The 19,556-nt window shown below is 43.2% G+C and overlaps 1 protein-coding gene across 1 annotated transcript in view; it reads left to right on the top strand.

Moving 5' to 3' along the window:
• Positions 1–2,533: 2,533 nt before the first annotated feature.
• Positions 2,534–19,556, top strand: part of mao (monoamine oxidase) — a 28,464-nt gene continuing 11,441 nt past the window's right edge. Inside the window, exons 1-3 of the mRNA XM_079170138.1 lie at positions 2,534–2,638; positions 14,231–14,325; positions 15,876–16,013. Coding sequence (XP_079026264.1) covers positions 2,584–2,638; positions 14,231–14,325; positions 15,876–16,013 — 288 coding nt within the window. The 5' untranslated portion in view covers positions 2,534–2,583. The remainder of the gene's footprint in view (positions 2,639–14,230; positions 14,326–15,875; positions 16,014–19,556) is intronic.

Below are 19,556 nucleotides of genomic sequence, written 5' to 3'. Positions count from 1 at the left end.
AGGAATCTCTGCTGATGAAAAGAAAAAGCAGCGCGGGTACAGTATCACTTCCTCTAACTCACTCATATACTCTGTAACGCTGTGTGTTTGTCTCCTGCTGAGTCTTGGATAAAAACCCTGCAGAGAGAAAACACAGCACCAAACAAAACAATGTGCGCTCTGTGTTGCTCTGTAGCTATTCTAAACTGTGTTTCTAAACTTCACCTCCTACACAAACACACACGTTTTCATGGCGACGTCTGCACCCTCCCCCTCTGTCTCCAGTCTTTGTGCATGTGTGTTATACTGCCTCACCTGTCCACCTGTCCATCTGTCCATCTGTCCACCCTCAGACACAAAGACAGGTAGACAAAGATGTGTATTTAATTGATGCAAAGGTACATTTTTGTAATTTGGTAACAAAGCCGCAACATCTTGTAATATTATCGGTAATCCAATGAAAACTGATTCCAGGGCCCCAAGACTTGTTTAGTTATTATATATGAAATAATATATACCATTTAAGTACAGCCTTAAAAATGACCACAGCGAGTGTTACAGTAACATCTCTCTGACACTAAGAATAAATCAACCAAGTCAATAAGAGATTGTAGATTGTTCAGGTAGGAAAATGTTGCAAATGCATCTACTTTGGCTTTGGAGCCAGCGTTAGAATAGAAGCACAGGACTAAGATGTGTCTTCCAAACTGAGCTGTAACATGCTTCAGTGCATTAATACGTTGCTCCCACGGGCCTGATGACAGCACATGACCAGCTAATACATGTGTGCACACCATCCAGCACGTGCAAAGATCAGCACTTAACTGTCTGTGACCAACCAACCACAAGAGGGCAGCACAAACTGAAGAATACAAATGTGCAGCCAGTTGATGATATTAAGGCAACAAGTGCAACGCCTTTGAGTTATTGTCTGCACAGTCAGGATTTAAAGGGTGAGTTACTTTGTTGTCTGGAAAGGAGAAATAGATCAAATGAATTCAGCTTGAAACTTATCACATATGTATGTTTCCTAAACTGCATAGCTGATATTGTGACGGACTGCAGCTGTAACTCTCAGGAGGGACCATTCTTTCATTTTTATTGTTTTGGCATCATATGTTTTTTTTGTTTTATAACAAGCTGCTGTATCAACATCATTTTTATTATACTGCAGGCCTGGTTATTGATAGCCAGAGCTCGGAGGCAGACAGGCTTTTCTTGGCATTTAACAACTCAGATTTACATTTTTATTTATGTTTTTGAATTAGCACATCTGATAGAGACACCGCCGCACTTATTTGCAAACTATTGAGATCATGAAAATATCACAAATCAAATATTTACTACTAAATACTATCCAATTGATAAGAGATGGCCTGTAGCCAGACAATCATATCACCAACGGGCTCCGGTGCACGCTATCGTGACGGGCCCCGGTGCACGCTATCGTGATGGGTTCCGGTGCACGCTATCGTGACGGGTTCCGGTGCAAGCTATCATGACGGGTTCCGGTACACGCTATCATGACGGGTTCCGGTGCACTCTATCATGACGGGTTCCGGTGCACTCTATCATGACGGGCCCCGGTGTACTTGCTAAACACTGGCTATGCACTAGCCTAGACAGCATGCTAGCGTCATTAGCATGTTAGCATCGATCGCTAGCTTGATATTATAACCATCACCATGTATAAACAATAGGCTATGTAGCCAGACCCAGACATAAGTTATACACAGTGGCGGATGGTCAATAGAGGGCCATGGGGCCTGGCCCCACCTTGAGCCCCGAAAGAAAAAAAGACAAAAAAAATCCTGCGCTTTTATTTTGATGGGGATTTTGTATGCAGTCGGTCTGCTCGTCATCTCCGCTTGTGTGCACGTCTGAGAACGCGCACCTAGTGGGGCTGGCCCCACCGAAGCGGGTCTATGAAGCAGTTTAGCCAATCGCTGATTAAAGATATAAATGAGTGACATACAATTTAGCCAATCAGCGTCCTCAAATAGATTCAGAGTGGGGCCACATCGTTTTGGCCCCACTAGCTGCGCGTTCTCGTCAGGAGAAGTCTCTACACGCGAGCGTGAGCGCCAGAGCGAGCACTACTCCTCCAAGATCCGTCTGAGAGGAGAAGTTTGAGGAGAAAGTACAGTGAAAGAGCTGATCCCAGATCAGCCTGACCTCACAATCAGACAGCAGACTAGCGGGAAAGGGAAGCAGTACATGAAGCTTCTCTACTAGCTGTACCAGCCAATACATTTTGAATATTTAACTGCAAAGTAGTAATGCGTGTTTGATACCTTAATTTGTTTACATTAAATCATACTGGGGTGTTTGCTGAAATTGATTGGATGGCCCCACCTAGAAAATGTTCCACCAGCCGCCACTGCCTGTAACTGAGGTAAAAAAAAGTATTGTCTCAGCAGGTCCATGAAACCTAACAAACCTCCCCTGCTCTCAAGGCAGTGCGCTGCTCTACTATTAGTGGGCGGAGTCTGGTGGGAGTGGGCCTGCACGGCGCTTTTAATACAGATGCGCACCTCCATGCGCTCTGCGTTCAGCCACGAGCGGACACGGTAGAGCGGGGGGAGAGACGGACCAGATAGCACCATGACTGCACCCGGTAACACCTACGATGTGATCGTGGTCGGCGGAGGAATATCAGGTAGGTCGAAGATCAGTCAACTTTGTCGCGCGCTGCAGCGTGCGCAGACGGATGGGAGTCAAACTATAGACTGCGTGAATCCAAAACAATCGCTCACCTCTTGCCGCCGCGCTTTGTGTGAGGTAACCGCACAACTGTTGCACAAGAGCTGCTCGTGTGTTGTTGGCAAGAAAGTGACACAGCCGCTGTCGAATTTTCTCGTCATTGTATTTAGAACACAGGCGTATTGCCGGCTTTTCTCCTCCTCCACGGTGTGACATCCATTTTCTCCGCGTTCGCGTCTCTTCCGCGAGGCGTCCTCCCCTCTCCTCCGCACCGTGTATCACCGCAGCAGAGCATGTTAAGTAACAGCTAATCAGCCAGAGCATACTTTGTATTACATAAGAGGAGGAGGAGGGGTCGGGGTCTGATAAATGATGTGTTGTATCTGTCTGATATGACTTCACTTGCGTTATGCTTGAAAGCTCTATACTTTGTCTACATCTGTTTCAGCATGTTGTGCTCCATTATGCATAGTGTATGTGTTGCAAACGTTGCTGATGATGCTGTTTGCCCCACTTCTTCTTCTTCATAATAACGTGTCATATGTGTGTAATAGGCTGTTGTGGGTGTTCATTATGAGCTCACCATCACTGACAATAACAATATTAGTACTAACTTGTGAATAACAATCAAATATCAGAATATTTACAGGCGGATACCGTGATATCGATAATGCAATGATAGTAGTTGGGTTGACCATTTGTGCTTTCACTAAATATTTATGCTAAAGCGATTTTTGATGTCAGTAATGAGGATATAATGGCTGTAAAGGCAAATAATAGAACAGCTGCAGTCTAATGATTTCAGAAAACGACATTATTTTGCTGTAATGCAGCCTTTAAAAAACATGAGAAGACTACATAAATGCCACATGACGAAATTACGACATCAATATCTAAGACGATATTTAGTCTCATCTCACAATATCAATATAGCATCAATATGTGGCCCAGGCCTATTTGAAAGTGCACTGTCTTGTTCAGTAACACTTGATTTCATTTGAGGAACGGGGGTTACTAGTTCCCGGAATGTGAATATTCCCAAACTGAATGAATGTCCCTATTGTCTGAGTTACAGTCATGGTTTTGTTTTTCCCCGTGCTACATTTTGTCTTTGTGTTTGGTTTTTCTTCTATCTCATGAAACTTAGAAGTCTAAGCAGGATTCCTTGTTGATAAAAACAATCTATTATTCCGTAGTTGCAACAGAATAATAGGGTTACAGTCTTGGAGATGTTGATTTAAGTATCTGTGTGTTTGATCACAGAGTTGCAATGTGGTATCGCACAACTAGGTCTTCTTCAAGTTAGAGCTATAAAGGCAGATACACTCCCTTTATACGACTCTAGCTACGTGCGCAGATGAGCAGTCAGTCTTTCAGGTCAAAGTGCAGCTGGAGGATTTAAAGCTCGTCAACTTGTAGTGTTGAGAATATTGTTTTGTTTTCTAGAGATTGAACCGAGAAGAATGAATAAAAACATATGAGACTGCATATGAGAAGTGGACGTAGTCCACCGTTACGTCACCCGTTGGTTTGGGAACTGCCGTTTTGAAGCCTGGATTTTGTCGTTTTTGGCTGCCTGTCATCATCTTATTTTTTGTATGCAAAAAGAAGTGACACAAGAGGGTGGAGCTAAATACAACAGAACGCCTAATAAGACATGTTCAGGCTTCCAAAATAGTACAATTAACTTGAACTGAAAACACACTGTGAAAGGGTTAGAGTTGTTGCGTTATCAACCTGTCAATCACAAGTTAGCCCCGCCCTAAAGCGTACCCTGCTTTATGGTCTATTTCACTCTAATTTAATCATAATTTACTAAATAAACATCATAGTGTATTGAAGAAGACTTGATATTAGCGATTGAGACTTGAGACCATAAACTCATGTTTACAATGTTTACTGAGGGAAACAAACAAGAGAGAAGTAGAGTCATTTACTCACAGACTTCTATACAAGTTTAAAGCACTTCCCTATTTGGCTTCACTTTCCTGTATTGAATCTGTTCTTTCGGTTCCCCCTGCCGGGCCGCTGTCCTCTTTCTGTTAGCCTCACAGGCCAGTTGACTGCTGGCCTGCCCGCAAGTCCGTCTGTGTGTCAGACAGTGAAGAATTTAGGTCAGTGTCAGTTCAGATACCAGTCAAACGGGCAAAACAAATGCTACAGAAAAAAAAGTTAATCGAATAAAACTGCCAGACAGCCCCCCCTCTAGTGTCACATTAGGGTCTCGTAATTACACCATTTGTTTATACTGCTGCCCTTTACTGGCTTCCATCGAGGTCCACATATAACAATCACTGTCCAATCACAGGACAGATGAAACATGGGGGAGAGGGAGAGCTCTCTCCTCCCTGTGCTTCTCTCCGTAACACCCTCTCTCCTGAGATGTTTTTCTCCATTGGCCTGCAAATGCAATTGTCATTTTCCCGCCTGCCAGCCGCCCACCGGCAGCACTGTGGCCCTGGAGGGGCAGCCAGTGCTTTCTGAGAAAACATTAAACACTTCTGACAGCCTGTTATCAAACCAGCAGCAGAGAGGATGCAGAGGAAGAGGGGGGAGGAAGGGGAGGAGGAGGAGGGTGCAGAAAACAGAAAGAAATGGCGAAGAGAAGGAGGGAACCACTTCTTCCTGTTATGCCTCAGCTGCTGTGACTGTGGGAAAATCAAATGAGGCAAACTGGGGAAAAAAAAGAGAGGAGGAAGGAGGCACAAAGATGAGTGTCTTATAGAATTGGGGAAGAGAGAAATTAGTGCTTGCGAGGAGAGTAATTAGGGAACTGGAAAGGGGATGGAAGAGTTGAAACACTGTGCAAAAAGTAAGTGGTGGTCGGGACTCTCTTGGTCCTGACTTGAGTCAGCCCATAGTGCAGTTCTCCCCGATGAACTGTGCAGCAGATGATTTAGAGAACTTGGCTGCACTTGCTGGGCTGTGGCCTTATAAACTCAGCTGGATTCCTCCTCTCCACAGACCATCACCCTGAGAAGGCTGCCGTAAATCTATTTAATCTATTAAATTAGAACATGCTTAAAAGAAACGAAGGGCCAGTTCTCTCGAGGAGGTTTTCCAATGCGTGCAGTGACAAATTACATCTGTGAACCAAATGTGTTACGTAAAGGCAAGGCCGCATAGTCTTCACTTTGGGAAGGACATTTTGTCTCGAATGGCTCATATGCACAGTTGTGTTCGTTTGCAGCTCTATAACCCTCTATTTCAGCTGCAGCTAGCTGACAGTGGGTTGCCAGATCATGCAGGCCAGGTATCAAAACGTGGCTCCTCTGCACAGCTCGGACCAGCAACACTGTTGAGTTACGATGCCACCGTTTGAGATGGGGGAAATGTACAAATCCTATTTATTTGATTTCTTTCTCTTATTTATTTGACAGGGACAGTGCACCGCTTCTTAAATGCACCTCAGTTAGCTAGAAGCTAAGCAACAGAGACAGAGAATAACATCTACGTCAAGACAATTTCCACTGTAATATAAAATCACAACAACATTAAGGCAACACAACAACAACCACGAGGCACACGTCAAGTGTTTGCGTCAATGCGTGATGATTACATAATTGGGTTGACTTTAGCCATGATTTCATCCTGGGTTTTAAATCAGTAAAGCTGCAGCACTCTCTTATGTAACTTGGTGCTGGTGAGCTCAAAGAGTTGTTTGCTCTAATAAAGAAGGCTGATCTGACAAACTCAGTGGATCTGTGCTGCATCAACTTTGTTGGTATTTAATAAAGAGCACCAAACACGGCGACATCATTGGGTATAGGTCCAAACGGGCTACTAACCTAAGCAGACAGCTTGTAAATAAGGTGACTGTTTTGAGAGATAAGCTATCTTTCTTTTTTGGAAGTAAAACCAAAAGCGAGTGCACCGGTAATGTTGCTAATAATTGCCTTAATGTCACAGTGGTGTGTAGTGGAGGGACTTTTCTGTGGAGTTCACGCTCATCAGCGCTGTAAAATAGGTCAGTTGTATATCCTGCTGCTTCATGACACACATAGTGAACAGAAAGCATGTGAGCTCTGAGGCGCTGGCTGTTCTGCTGCCCTTTTGATTCGGTTTGTTCAGAGTTGTTTGTACAGGAAGGTAAAGGGGCTTCACACACAGGACACAGAGACAGAATTCACACTAAGTCCCGCCCCTCATATGCACACTGGCCAATCATAGCGCAGCGTTGGCCAGTGTGCATGGACTCTCTCGCAGTGGTTTCAGATTTTCTTCATTTTCAGGATGGCTTTGTGGAGGCAGAGAGACGTTTCTACGTTAGAAACCTGTGAAGCTAACATTAGCAGAGAACGTAGCACATCATTAAATAGCGTTAGCACTTTGATGCTACGCTAGCTTCTGACAGCATACTGAATGTCTACACATGCTGCGTTTTGCTTTTTAATGATTGTAACAGAGAATAAAGATCTAACCGGCTTTACAGCAACAGCGCTGTGACTTAATTTCATTGTCTTCTTTCTCGACCGCCAGGTGATGAGGTGGTTTTACTTTAACACTGTGATCTGTAGCTTTAGCTTCTTTATCTTTTTAATCTGTTTACTGCTGAATCAGTTTGACATCCTGGATATAGCCTTCAAACGCATGTTGTTGACCCTTCTGTCTGCATCTCTCTGAAATCGCTTTTTTTTAGTTTTTCCATAAATTAGATAGTATTCATTCAGGGAGTGCAGTTAGTTACAGTGTGGGCTCTATGGTAACGTAGCTCTGACAGCTTGTAGCAGTAGATATGAGGGGCGGGGCTTAGGAAAAGGTTAATTGACTTGACTGCTGTATATATATATATATATATATATATTGAATATATATTTTAATAAAGATATAGTTATTCTCAAAAATATACTGATTTGGTAAGGCTGGAAGCAACTAAGTGAAGTATTTAAGTATGGAAGTCAAACATGAGTTTAACACTACAATTTAGTAAAACAACACACATTTTATTGGGGGCCCACCCAAAGGTCCCGGGGACTCGCTACTGTGAAAACCAAACTCAACTCCCTGTAAGCTGAGCTGAACTCACGGTCGTGTCTGAAAGCTCCTAAGGCAGCGTGAACCTTCTCTGACGGCTTGTCTAATTACCATCAACATGTCATGCAATCCTGGAACACCACTTTCTCTATCCAGCTGTGCAAACATGGGAACCTGTTGGCTGAGCCGCCACATATAATCATTAGATGGACGGCTCGTGTTTGTTTCCGTTTGTAATTTTTCTGCGTGCCTGCGCCTCTGTGTTTGTCTTGTGTGTGTGGAAGGTAAAGCCATGAGAACTGTGCAGCTGTAATCTCAGCCGTGTTCAAATTATAAATGATGACACTGATTGTGGTGAAAACCCACAGAAAGCTGATGGATGATTGCACAACACAAAGTCCTCTCTGTGGGAAATGTTCCAAGTTTCCTTTTTCTGTTCAGTGTTTGTCGGACAAAATGTCTTTTCAGCTGTTTGACTTTCTGTGTTTGTATGAAGGTAAACTGTAACGTTAGCGATACACTATTCCTTTTATCAGTTTGTCCTCAGTTTGTTGCCAGTAAACAGCCAATCAGTGTCTCCGCGCTGAGAACATGAGACGGGGAAAATGTGATTGCCGCGTGTCTCGTAAATGTCTCCCCCTCTGGATCAATATGGAGCCTTATAGGTGGTCCCGCTTCAAGTGGCTCACTTGTCACTCAGTAATGGATTTTCTTTTGTTTGGGTTCCTGTGAAAAGATCACTTTGCCGAGGTGCAGACGAACACGGAGGTTTTCAAATACAATCAAATGTCACACACGCTGACTGTGTTTAGCAGCTTGGCATCACGCAGGATACTTTTCAGAAGACAGATGAGCAGTCGTCCAATGGTTTGTTGAGAGATTTATGTTATTTCCCGTCATGGGGAGCGTAAAGTGACTCCTCTCCAAGAAGAACGTGTTCGTGGAAATAGTTTTATTGGTTGGGGACTGAGAATATGTGAAATAGCATTAGATAATTAGACAATACATTACATATCTCCACATATTCAGGCATTTATTTCAAATACACTTCCACCACGGGGAAAAGCACCACTCTCATATGTGTCCTTTAAATATGGAGCAACACCCAGCAGACAGTTGCAGATAGGACCACCTCAGTGTACGTGGGATACCCAGCTGATCGCTGCAGCAATGCCGCATGAAACTGCCATGACATCTTCTTCTATGCGTCATTCACCGAGTCTTTTTTATCGTCAACCAAACAGAAACAGCTGCACTTCGTCAATTGTACGTCACAGTGTACGACGTAGTATTGCGAGCTGCCATTTTTAAAAACATCTGTGTCGAGTGATGATGGTAGCTTGGCTGTTTAAAAATGGTGGGTTTGTGCAGGACGTCCCATGCCGTGATAGTAACAATTCTCTCTGACCAATCGGTGGTCTGCAGTGTTTTAACTCCACCTTCAAGTATGGACTCAGCTTGCTTGGAACGCATCCACTGCAGCTGGCGGTACATGATGGATTTATCCTGTTTGTGCATCTGTTATCGTTGCATCTGTGCTGCTTTTCAGGCACTTAAACCACAGCATCCTGCACGCAAGGTACTAATCTTGTTGGTTATGATTGGTTAACAAAGGTTGCCTATTGGTCAGAAAACAAAAGCATTGTATCCCTATAGGGGGTGAAGAATAAGTGCCATTTCATTTGTAGATTTGCTGGTGGATTCTGAGCTGAAGGTGCATGTCAACGCTCATCTGCTGTCAGTGAAGCCTGCTAATGTGATTTACACTTTCACACATGGGAAACACTGGGGGACCAAACGTGGCACGAGCAATTAGGAGTGAGAAGAGGAATGACAGGTGGTAAGCCAGACGTGGAACGAGGGGGAATACTGAGGGAACCGAGCGGCAGTGGAGAGATAAATTCTTTAATTAACACGGTTAGACGCATTTAAGTTATGACATAATCAGGCTGACAATCAGCAAACAAGAAATCGGGGGAACCAGACTGCTGCAGCTGTTAACACCGATAACAACCATATTTCAAACACCCATACATCCATTCTTCTGATTCCTGTTCATGGTCGCAGGGGGCTGGAGCCCAGCCAGTATCCCAGCATGCACTGGGGGAGAGGTGGGGGTAAAACCAGGACAGTTTGTCAGTCCGCCACAAAACTAACGCATGTAACACACACTCACATGTACAGCACGGACACAAATTGCTTGGAAGCCACTTTATTACCTGGACACACATTTAACTTGGTGACATCCACACACTTAGGAAGATAAAAGTGTAAACATACTGAATTCAAATTCTTCTAAAACAACAGCACGTGTTTTAGAACCTCAATCCAACTCTCATTGGCCTCTGACTTCCTCTGGGATTAATCGTTTATACGTTGATATTGCCAATAATCAGTGTAACCGACAGAGCTGTGGTGCTTATCATCGCTGACTTCACTTGGTGATCCGGGGAGGAAAACAGCCACGAGCTTTAAACAACACACATTCAATCGTACAAACAATTATATTGAGACATAGTTGAGCGGCGACGTCTATGTGTTGTGTTTGAGTGTCTGCAACTATGTGTGTATTCATGTTGAGTTATTGTTGATGGCAGAGATTCAGCGCAGACACACACACACACACACACACACACACACACACACACACACACACACACACACACACACACACACACACACACACACACACACACAATATACAAATGGAGTTTGTTCCTGCCAAGTGGCTCCATCTTAACAATTACTGTTGTCAAGGAAACAGTGTTTATTTTTCCAGCACATAGGGCAGAAAGTGAAAAGGAGTGACTAGTGTGTGTGTGTGTGTGTGTGTGTGTTTGTGTGGGTGTACATGCTTAGCGTTGTTGATCTGCACAAAAAGTGCCGGAAACTCACTCCTGACTGTCGCGCACCTTCAGGCTCAAACACATAAATATAAAGCGTTTCTGAAACTTAAATAAAATATAAAAGCCAATAAAAAAATAGTTTGGTTTTATTTTTTTTCCTGTCAAAACATCTCACAGACAGACTAGACAATTAGGTCAACCAGAGCCCCAAGGTGAAGTGGTGGAGAGGAGGTGTGTGTGTGTGTGTGTGTGTGTGTGTGTGTGTGTGTGTGTGTGTGTGTGTGTGTGTGTGTGTGTGTGTGTGTGTGTGTGTGTGTGTGTGTGGATATACTGCAGTATAGGGAGAATCAGAGGAACAAATTCACCTTCATTATAGCACCACGGCTTACAGACATTCAATCTGAGCTCATTCTTTGTGTCTTGTTTGCTTTAGATGCTGCACATAATGCAGCAGCCTTCTACTGCACAATACGCTGCAGGGACGGCCTCAAGAAGTGGTAATGCTGAAATAGAAAATACCCATTAATGAAGCAACACTTACTTTAATTCCACCTGAGAGAAACATATGTTGGGTGTCTGTTGTTTATTAAGTAATATAATCTTTACTTGCAGAAAGGTTCAAAGTATTAAAAACACTTTTACGGAAATGAAAGAGATGGAAAAGATGGAAAAACAGACGCACAAAAGATGCATTATTAGCAGCTCAGTGAACTTGATGTTTAATGAGCACAAAGCCTCTCCTCCCTCTCTGCCTCCCGCTCGGTGCCGTGAGAATGTCTCTTCACTCCGTTTCCTTCTGCACACACTTGTTGTCGGCCTGCAACTTAATATCCAATACACCTGCACAAATGAGAATAGTGAGCCGCAGACGTACAGTACAATCAACCTCACTTCTCATATCTCCTCCCTTCTCCCTCCTTAAATGCATGTGCACAAAAGGAGGGAGATGCACTGCTGAATGCACACCAGCATGCGCCTCAGATGACAGGACGACTGCGCTTCGTCTGATGAATATTAAGCACGTCTTTAGGTGCAGAAAGCCTCTGACAGCATGGGAAATATGTGAGGAAGAGGATAAATCTGTGTTCTCTCTCTCTCTCTCTGATCCTCCGTGGTTTCCAACAAAGACTAGTTGACCTCTTTTTAATCCATTTGTAATCCCCTCAGGCATATTTGCTGTGGCTCGTAGTAGATGGGAAAAAGTTTTAAACGTTGCGGACACACCCACACACCCACTCTGGTGAATGTCAGTGTGAATGCTCGGGAGTGTGTGGTATGCAGTTCTTCTTGCGTCAGCAGTGTGGCAGCAGCGAAAGAAACAACTCGAAGGAAAGCAGATGTTTTCTTAGCCGACATAAAACATTTGTTTCGTTTGTTTTGATTCTCACTCTTACGCATTTTCATATTTCCATAGGAAAGATTCCTCAAGTTAATGCATCTCATTCCACATCTGTCTTTGGGGTTTTCTGCCTCCCTGCTGCATGAGTGGAATTTCAATCTGACCCTCTGTCTCTCCTCTCTGCTGAAGTTCAGTTCAGGGTCGCATGTTTGCTTTTTCCAGTAGTGCAGCTCAGTCCTCTTCTTCATTTCATGGTGTGTGTGTGTGTGTGTGTGTGTGTGTGTGTGTGTGTGTGTGTGTGTGTGTGTGTGTGTGGGAGGGGGGGGGGGGGGAGATAAACAAGGGAAGAGGGAGCTCAGTCTGAAGTCTTTGAAGTGATGAAAGCTTTATACTGATCTATTTGTCATATTCATACAAGGTTTCTTTATTTAAAAAGAAATGATGCCTCCATTAAGCCAAACAAGCTTTCTGATCAAAGCGATATCCCAACAGGATGCTACTTTTCGCAGTGATTGCTGTAGGCATAAACAAAGAGATGCAGACAGATGCTCTTTGTTTTTTCAAGACAGAGACTGACCTTTGCGGCTGAGTGCAGGTAATAGCATCAATTTACCGGTGAGAGATTTGTGAGCCTCCTCTTGTCATGGCTAATGCTTTCTCCAAAGCCTGGCAGGCTGGGTGTGTTTGTACAAGGAGAGCAGGCTGAAGTTGGGTAATACGGGACAAACTATGTTTAAACTTATACAAACTTTGCTCGCATCAACAGAGCTTTAGCAGGATTTGGTAAAAGAGAGCGTAAATGGAGCGAAGACGGGACGGTAAGAAAGGAATTTAGGAAAATATTTGCACAGATGTGGGTGCTTGCTGAGAGTGTAGCTCTGAGGTGTTTAGATGCACACCGAAGGTTTACGGAGGGGCTGTTTCTCATGGTTTGGGCCAGGGCCCTAAGGGAATATTAATGCTACTATCATACAATGGTATTTTGGAGCGCTTCCAACTTTGTGGGAACAGTTTGAGAGTAAGTAATGACTTGACTAGCCGGTACAGATCTCATACAGATCCCAGAGCATAGCAGTAAAGCTGCCTTTATATGACAAGACGTTTGCTCACCGTGAGGTAAGGCACAGAGCCTTGCAGAGGCAAAGCGCAGCGCAGCTATAATGTGTCATCAAAAAGTGTGCAAGGTAGCTGTTCACTGTTTCTGTGCAGCAGCAACAACAACAACAGTTGTAGCCGTTATTGCTTTGGTTGCGCTTTGAAAGGTAAACGGAAACCAAGACAAAAGTTGAAATAGTCGGAATTTTGATTGCAGCGCTTTAGTCAGTGAAGAAACGTCAGAGAGATTCTCTATTTGTCTCTAATCGAGTGTTCTGGGAAAGGAAGAATGAGTAGGTTGGTGTGAAACTGAATACAGGAACCTCTTTACAACAGAGTCTAGCCTGGAAGGAAGGTTGAGGCCTCACTCTTCCTGTGTGCCTGGGCCTAAATTGACCCCTCACCAGGCCTTTCTTTTAAATGTATTATTAAGAAGTTTTTTTTAAACTACTGTTATATTTGGTAGATTAGAGGCTCAGTTGGAAACATAGATTACATACATTTTTGGAAGACTCAAATCAGAATAATCAAATATTTTTGCACTTAAGAAGTTTTGTTCTGCTGTGTCTCGGTGTAAGAAAAGTAGATGGTTCAACAGTGTACACGAAAATGTATAGCAAGAAGTCCTGTAAGTAACCGCTCATCTTCATCTCATATACATACATTATGTCTTTTTTTATGGCAGGGATAGCCTGAGGTCAGTGTGTGAAAAGCTGTTGTTTTTGTCATAGACTCTGTGTTGGGTCATTCAGTCAGAATGTGAAAGTCGTGCTCTGCTCTTTGTGCTGCCCTTTCTTTGTGTTCACATGATCAGCAGGTCAGCTGGTTTGTAGTGGAAGTGTTTCTCCCCTTTCCCCCCATGATCTCCAATCGCTCTATCAATATCAAGTCATTCCAAAGGCAAACGTTGGGTGTTTCATCCCTCACATTATACTTTTTTCACAAGAGACCTGTGCACAAAGGAAAACACGACATCAAACCGACATATTGAACTGTAAATGGTACCAAGGTGGGCTGACTCGCAGATGAAACACACGGTTTGTTTCTCTACAAAAATCCATCCATTCTGTCTGAAAGTTAACTAACACAGCCTCACCAAGAGATGAAAAAACATGTCAAGAAAGGCGTGGCACTTACCCAATCTATCATAAAGTTTTACAGACCTTATCCACCACATTCCAAACAGACACCATTGTACACCACCACATGACAATAATGCACAATCGGTATATAAGTGTAATCTTGCCTATGTATGTGCCCTTACTCACATCTCTGTTTCTCTGTCTGTCTGCAGGTTTGAGTGCAGCGAAGCTGTTGAAAGCCAACGGACTGAGCCCTGTAGTCCTGGAGGCCAGGGACCGGGTCGGTGGTCGCACCTTCACTGTGCGGGTGAGACACCAGGAGAGCTCACGTTACTCCAGATGCTGCTATTAAAAACAGTATTTGTGCAGCAGAATTCTGTTGTGCTTCAGTTATGATTAAGAATAATAACAATAATGATAATACATTTTATTTCTTATTGCACCTTTCGTACACAAAATGCAGCTCAAATGTGGACAATAACGATTGGAATGTAAATATATTTAAAAAGAGGAGGGAAGTAAAACAATGTATGAGCTGCAATTGATTGATACAGTGCGTTGCATTATTTGAGCCTACCTTTATGTAAACATGCCCGAGCGGCCACGGAGGCAAATGAACAAGTCAGGAGTCCAGAGAGGGTTCAGAAGACGCTTCTTTTATTTTACCAGTTGACCATTTCACCACCGTTCCCACCAGTGTCTAGTGGCCTCCACTAATCTCCCGCACAAACAAAATCAGGGCCCTTTTGTACACCTGGTCCATCTAATTGGACCAGCCATACCACCTACAGGTAAGTCTATTGCTATCTATCTATGTATAATAAATATTTACAGAATTTTACCCACCCCAACCATACCAATATTAATTAACAACTATATATAAATAAGTCCTATACCTAACGTAAATAATCACCCATAAGTTATCTAACTAAATACAGCAACACATATGTTCACTTCACCCCCTACCTGCTTCCTGTAGTTGGTATTTCCCGGAACTATAAATGGGTGCTCGGGCCCCCGGGGAAGTAATTTGCCCGAACACCCTGGGAAGAGGAAACAGGCAGAGGTAGTTTGTTGCTCTATGTATATATATATACATACACATATATATATATATATATATATATATATATATATCCAATAAACTTGTCTTGTCCTTGACGTTCTTCCTCGCACACTATCCATGGTCTAAGTAACGGCGGCGCTTCGTTACACTTTAATATACCCTTCCACAAACTGCTCTGCATCTCTGGGAGGAAGAACAGGTCGGACTTTGGCAATTTATTTGTAAACGATAGTAAGCTTTTCTAGTCGATGATAACTCTCAATTTTGTGCTGGGGTAGTGTAATGACTGTAGGTACATGTCTTAACTTTGCTCTTTCGGACCGACGACAATGACCATTGTTCTGTCCTGGTTCAGCTTGATGAATATTTGGGTCATGCATAAATTGATGACAAAGGAAAAGAGGAGTAAAAAGGGAGGTAAGTTATCAGGATCAACAGCTATATAGAGTGAGGTGTCATCTGCATAGCAGTGAAATGGATAATGGGCTTATGGAGGATTATAGTATAGTGTCAACACATAAAGACTGAAAAGTAGTGGACCCAGGACCGAGCCTTGTGGTACTCCATGTTGAGTCTCTATTCTTTGCGATGAGAATCTGTGGTATTGAGACAAAAAAAAGTTAAGCTCTCTCCAAACTTAGTTCTGTTTATTTGAGAAGGGACATTGCATATTAATAAATAAAAATGTTTGTCCGAGGTGTTACAAAAAGCTTCCTAAAATACATACCTATCAGTAAAACCGTTGTGATCAACAGCATACTTTTGAGCACTTTTTTTCTTTTCTTTTTCAGAATAAGGAGACAAAGTGGGTTGACCTGGGCGGAGCTTACATCGGACCAACTCAGAACCGCATCCTCCGATTGGCCAAAGAGTACGGCATTAAGACCTACAAAGTCAACGAGGAGGAGAGTCTGGTGCATTATGTCAATGTGAGTGCAGCATTCGTGTTTTCAGGATGGCAGATAATATTCTACTCCGAGCTTTGGCTGATCTGCTGATCTGTTCAAGCTCACTATGTACTTCAGTTTGATTTCTACAGTAAGTGTTGACTGTTTCCAGAAGATAACGCAGACATCCTGCATATGTACTGGTATCCAGAACCATTCATCTCTGTGTAATTCTTCTGGCATCAGTCAACAGGCCGTGGCAGCAAAGAAGTGTATCAATTACTGCAATTAATCGGCTTGTTCCGTGACTTAAAACATGTTTTTCTATAGAACATCCGGTCGACTCATGGCGCTGTAAACTATTTGTTACAGAGAACAAAATTTGCTCCATCAGAAGATAAGCCAACGTGACTCGTCTTTCTCATCTTATTCTTATCGTGTTGAACTTCTCATCTAACTTTCTCCAAGAACGCAAAAAAAGGTTTTTCCCAAAGATGTCAAACTATTGTGATTGACAAATATCTTTGTTGCTTTTAATAGTACATCATCTCCCATCCTCCACACTCTTTACCTTCTTAATGAGACTCCCCTGTTGCTTTTAGCTTCGGCATAATGTTGGTGAATGTAGGATGGCAAGCTGTTCTGCTAAGGACACATGGAGGATTTTGGTGTCTCCTATACAATCACTTAACAGTTTATTTTCTCTGAGTGGTTGAAGGAACCAAGGAAGGAAGGAAGAGACGCTGAGGCCATCTTTCTTTGCGCTATATCTCATTAGTGTGGGCGCACCGCTGTCCTTAACACAGTTGTGTTCCTCTACCTGATTTGATTTGCCGCTGCAGCCTTGTACCCTGGTCAAACTTACTGTAAATCACTGGCTGGCAGCTTTCTGTGTATCTGTGTGTGTGTGTGTGTGATAGCGAGAGCTTATCTCAACATATACTGTGTTCTAGTAATTTAATCGTAACTTCAGAGATGGACTTTGAGCTTCTGGCCTGAGGGTGTATAGAGCACAAACTTACATACACAAACCCACTTTTTACTCCATTAGATAGAAACATGTTGCGAATGTCCACCGCCCACTTTCATCTAAATGCGTGACAGGCCCGGAGTTTTATAAAAAACCTCTCAATGTAATTACACCAAGGAGAGCTACACACAAAAATACAGGCCCATAAATCACCATGAATCAGCAATAAACTCAGTATGGCTTTAAAAATCTATTTATGTCAGGGTTATTGTATTAGTGTGTTATCATATTATTGACCACTGTTTCTTTACTCTCATATAAGGGATTTCCACGATAGCAGTTAATGATTGTGTGCCTACTGTGTGTCCTGAACCACCCTGAAATCAACCGACGCACAATTTGTGATATCGTTGCTGGTTAATGATAATCTGGGCGGCGGCCTTTACCAGCGGCAGCTCAAACTAAGTTGTTCACCTCGCTCACGGAGAAACGCGGCTCATTGTGTCTACTGGTGCAATTCCCCTTTCTCAAAAGTAAGAATGATTACACTTCCTGTGGCTTTTTCACAATAAAAGTATTAATGAGCAGCATTGGGAGGAAGTGCTGCATGCGTATCTTAATATGGATCTTATATCACTGCTGGAGAGCTAGCAGGGAACCACGAGGCTTCTATGAATGAGGCCAAATGAACAGTAACACTGGAGTACATGTAACCATCGGTTCAAGTGAATCCCGTGTGTGTGTGTGTGTGGGTGTGTGTGCAGGCACATAAATGACTAGTTTAAGGATTGCAACCTAAATAAAAAGTCAAGTGTCATATATGTAAATATTTACTGTGATCTACATTCATCTGTCCAGTCAAACAGACTGAGATAAGTAAAGTCTTAACTTGAAGGGGCTGATACTATAGAAGGTAGACAGGAAAAAAAGTCCAGTTCCAGTGCAACAGGCAGGATACCAGATCATAACTGAGCACAAACAGACCTCTTCGCTCTGTTATTAAGAAGTATGTCTCTTAACCCGATCAAAGTAATCTCTCCGTTATGGTTTACTTAATTCGTCTGTTCATTTAAACTCTGTTGTGTTGCTATAAGGACTCATCCAGCTGAAGCTTGGTTTTCTAGCCTTCAGGTTATCTCATCACTTTGTCCGTAGCACTGATGTATTATTGACTTGACCTACTTCAGCAGTGCTGTGAAATGTCAGCAGCATGACATTTGACTCCGACAGCAGTTAGAGAATACATCTGTGGCTTAGTAAAGGACTTGAGTGGACGGCCCCGGTGATGAGAAGCGTTCATGTGAGCACCGAATCCGTCCATACTCTTCTACAGCAGCTCCTATCCGAGTGTGTCTCCTTAGCTACTATCGCTGTAAGATCCACTCAAAGGCCCAGACTCACACTCACACACACACTCGTAGCTTCCTGGCTGGTATCCATGGCAGCATGCTTCATCAAAAGCTGCTCACCTCTATGGTATATTTGTGTGTGTGTGTTTGTGCGTTCATACATTTGTGCATGCTGAGGCGTGAGACGAGCTCTATTTCTGGAGCCGCTGATCTCACAGCTGAGTCTGCAAAAATGTTGCGCACAAATTTGAATCCCCACTGCAGTACAGAAAGACTGAGGCAGGACCTTACCTTTTTAACTGCCCTGGTAGGCAGGTCTTTTTTCAGCATGTCCCTAAATGCCCTCTGGCCTCCTGAGTGAGAAGAGAAGTGTGCCACAGGGATCAGTAATGTGTTGCGGTGTAGGCACACCCTTAAAGCTCCACAGCTTTAATGGACTGACTCTACTGGGTCTTCATCAGGCACATGATCAACACGACAAAGCAGGCACCAAATTGATTACATCCTGATCCAGCAATAGATATACAGTAACACTTAGAATCCAAAGACATTACTTAACATCTAAACGTGCAGCAAGACGTTCTGCTGTATCACATCTAGAAACAACCTTTGATTTGTGCATCTTTGTCCTCGTCAGCACTAGAGAATAAATCCAACCGTTACCTGTTCTTCACCACACAGGCTTTTCAACATGTGTTGCTGTTGTAAGTAGCTTTGGATTAGCCAAGAAGCTATTCAGATGAATAAGCTCCAAACAGACGCAGACATGTAAAAGTTTCAATTCTGAATTTAATAAGAGAGGAAAGCACGCTGGATTAAATGTATATGAAAGGGTCTGCATCACGTCACAGGACAGCAGCTAGAGTAGTAGTAAACCAGCATGTGTGCCAAGCCATTGTGTAATTAGGGCTAGCTTTTAAGCAAGCCGCGTCTAGCTAATCAGCTTTTCTATGGCAGATAGTAATCCAAAAGGCCAGTGCTGGTTTCCCTAATCAGCAAACTTCTGCCTTACAGGCAGCATCAGCTCTCAGCACTGGATTTATTAATGAGCTACCGCTATCAGAGACGGGGACACAGACTTTGATTAAATACTCTCCCCGGTTATCAGAGATTTGAGAAAGAGAGCGTGGGATTGTCCCCATCGATCCTGCAGCAGTGTGGATGGATGTCGTGCATGTATGCACATTCACAGGACCACTGGCAGATGATTGTGCTGTTTATGTTTATGATACTCAATGATAGAGAAAGAAGTGGCTGCGCAAGCTC

Source organism: Pholis gunnellus (assembly GCF_910591455.1).
Source record: "Pholis gunnellus genome assembly, chromosome: 12".
NCBI lineage: Eukaryota > Metazoa > Chordata > Actinopteri > Perciformes > Pholidae > Pholis > Pholis gunnellus.
Note: the sequence above shows the minus strand (reverse complement) of the source record. Positions and strands in the feature narration are given on the sequence as shown.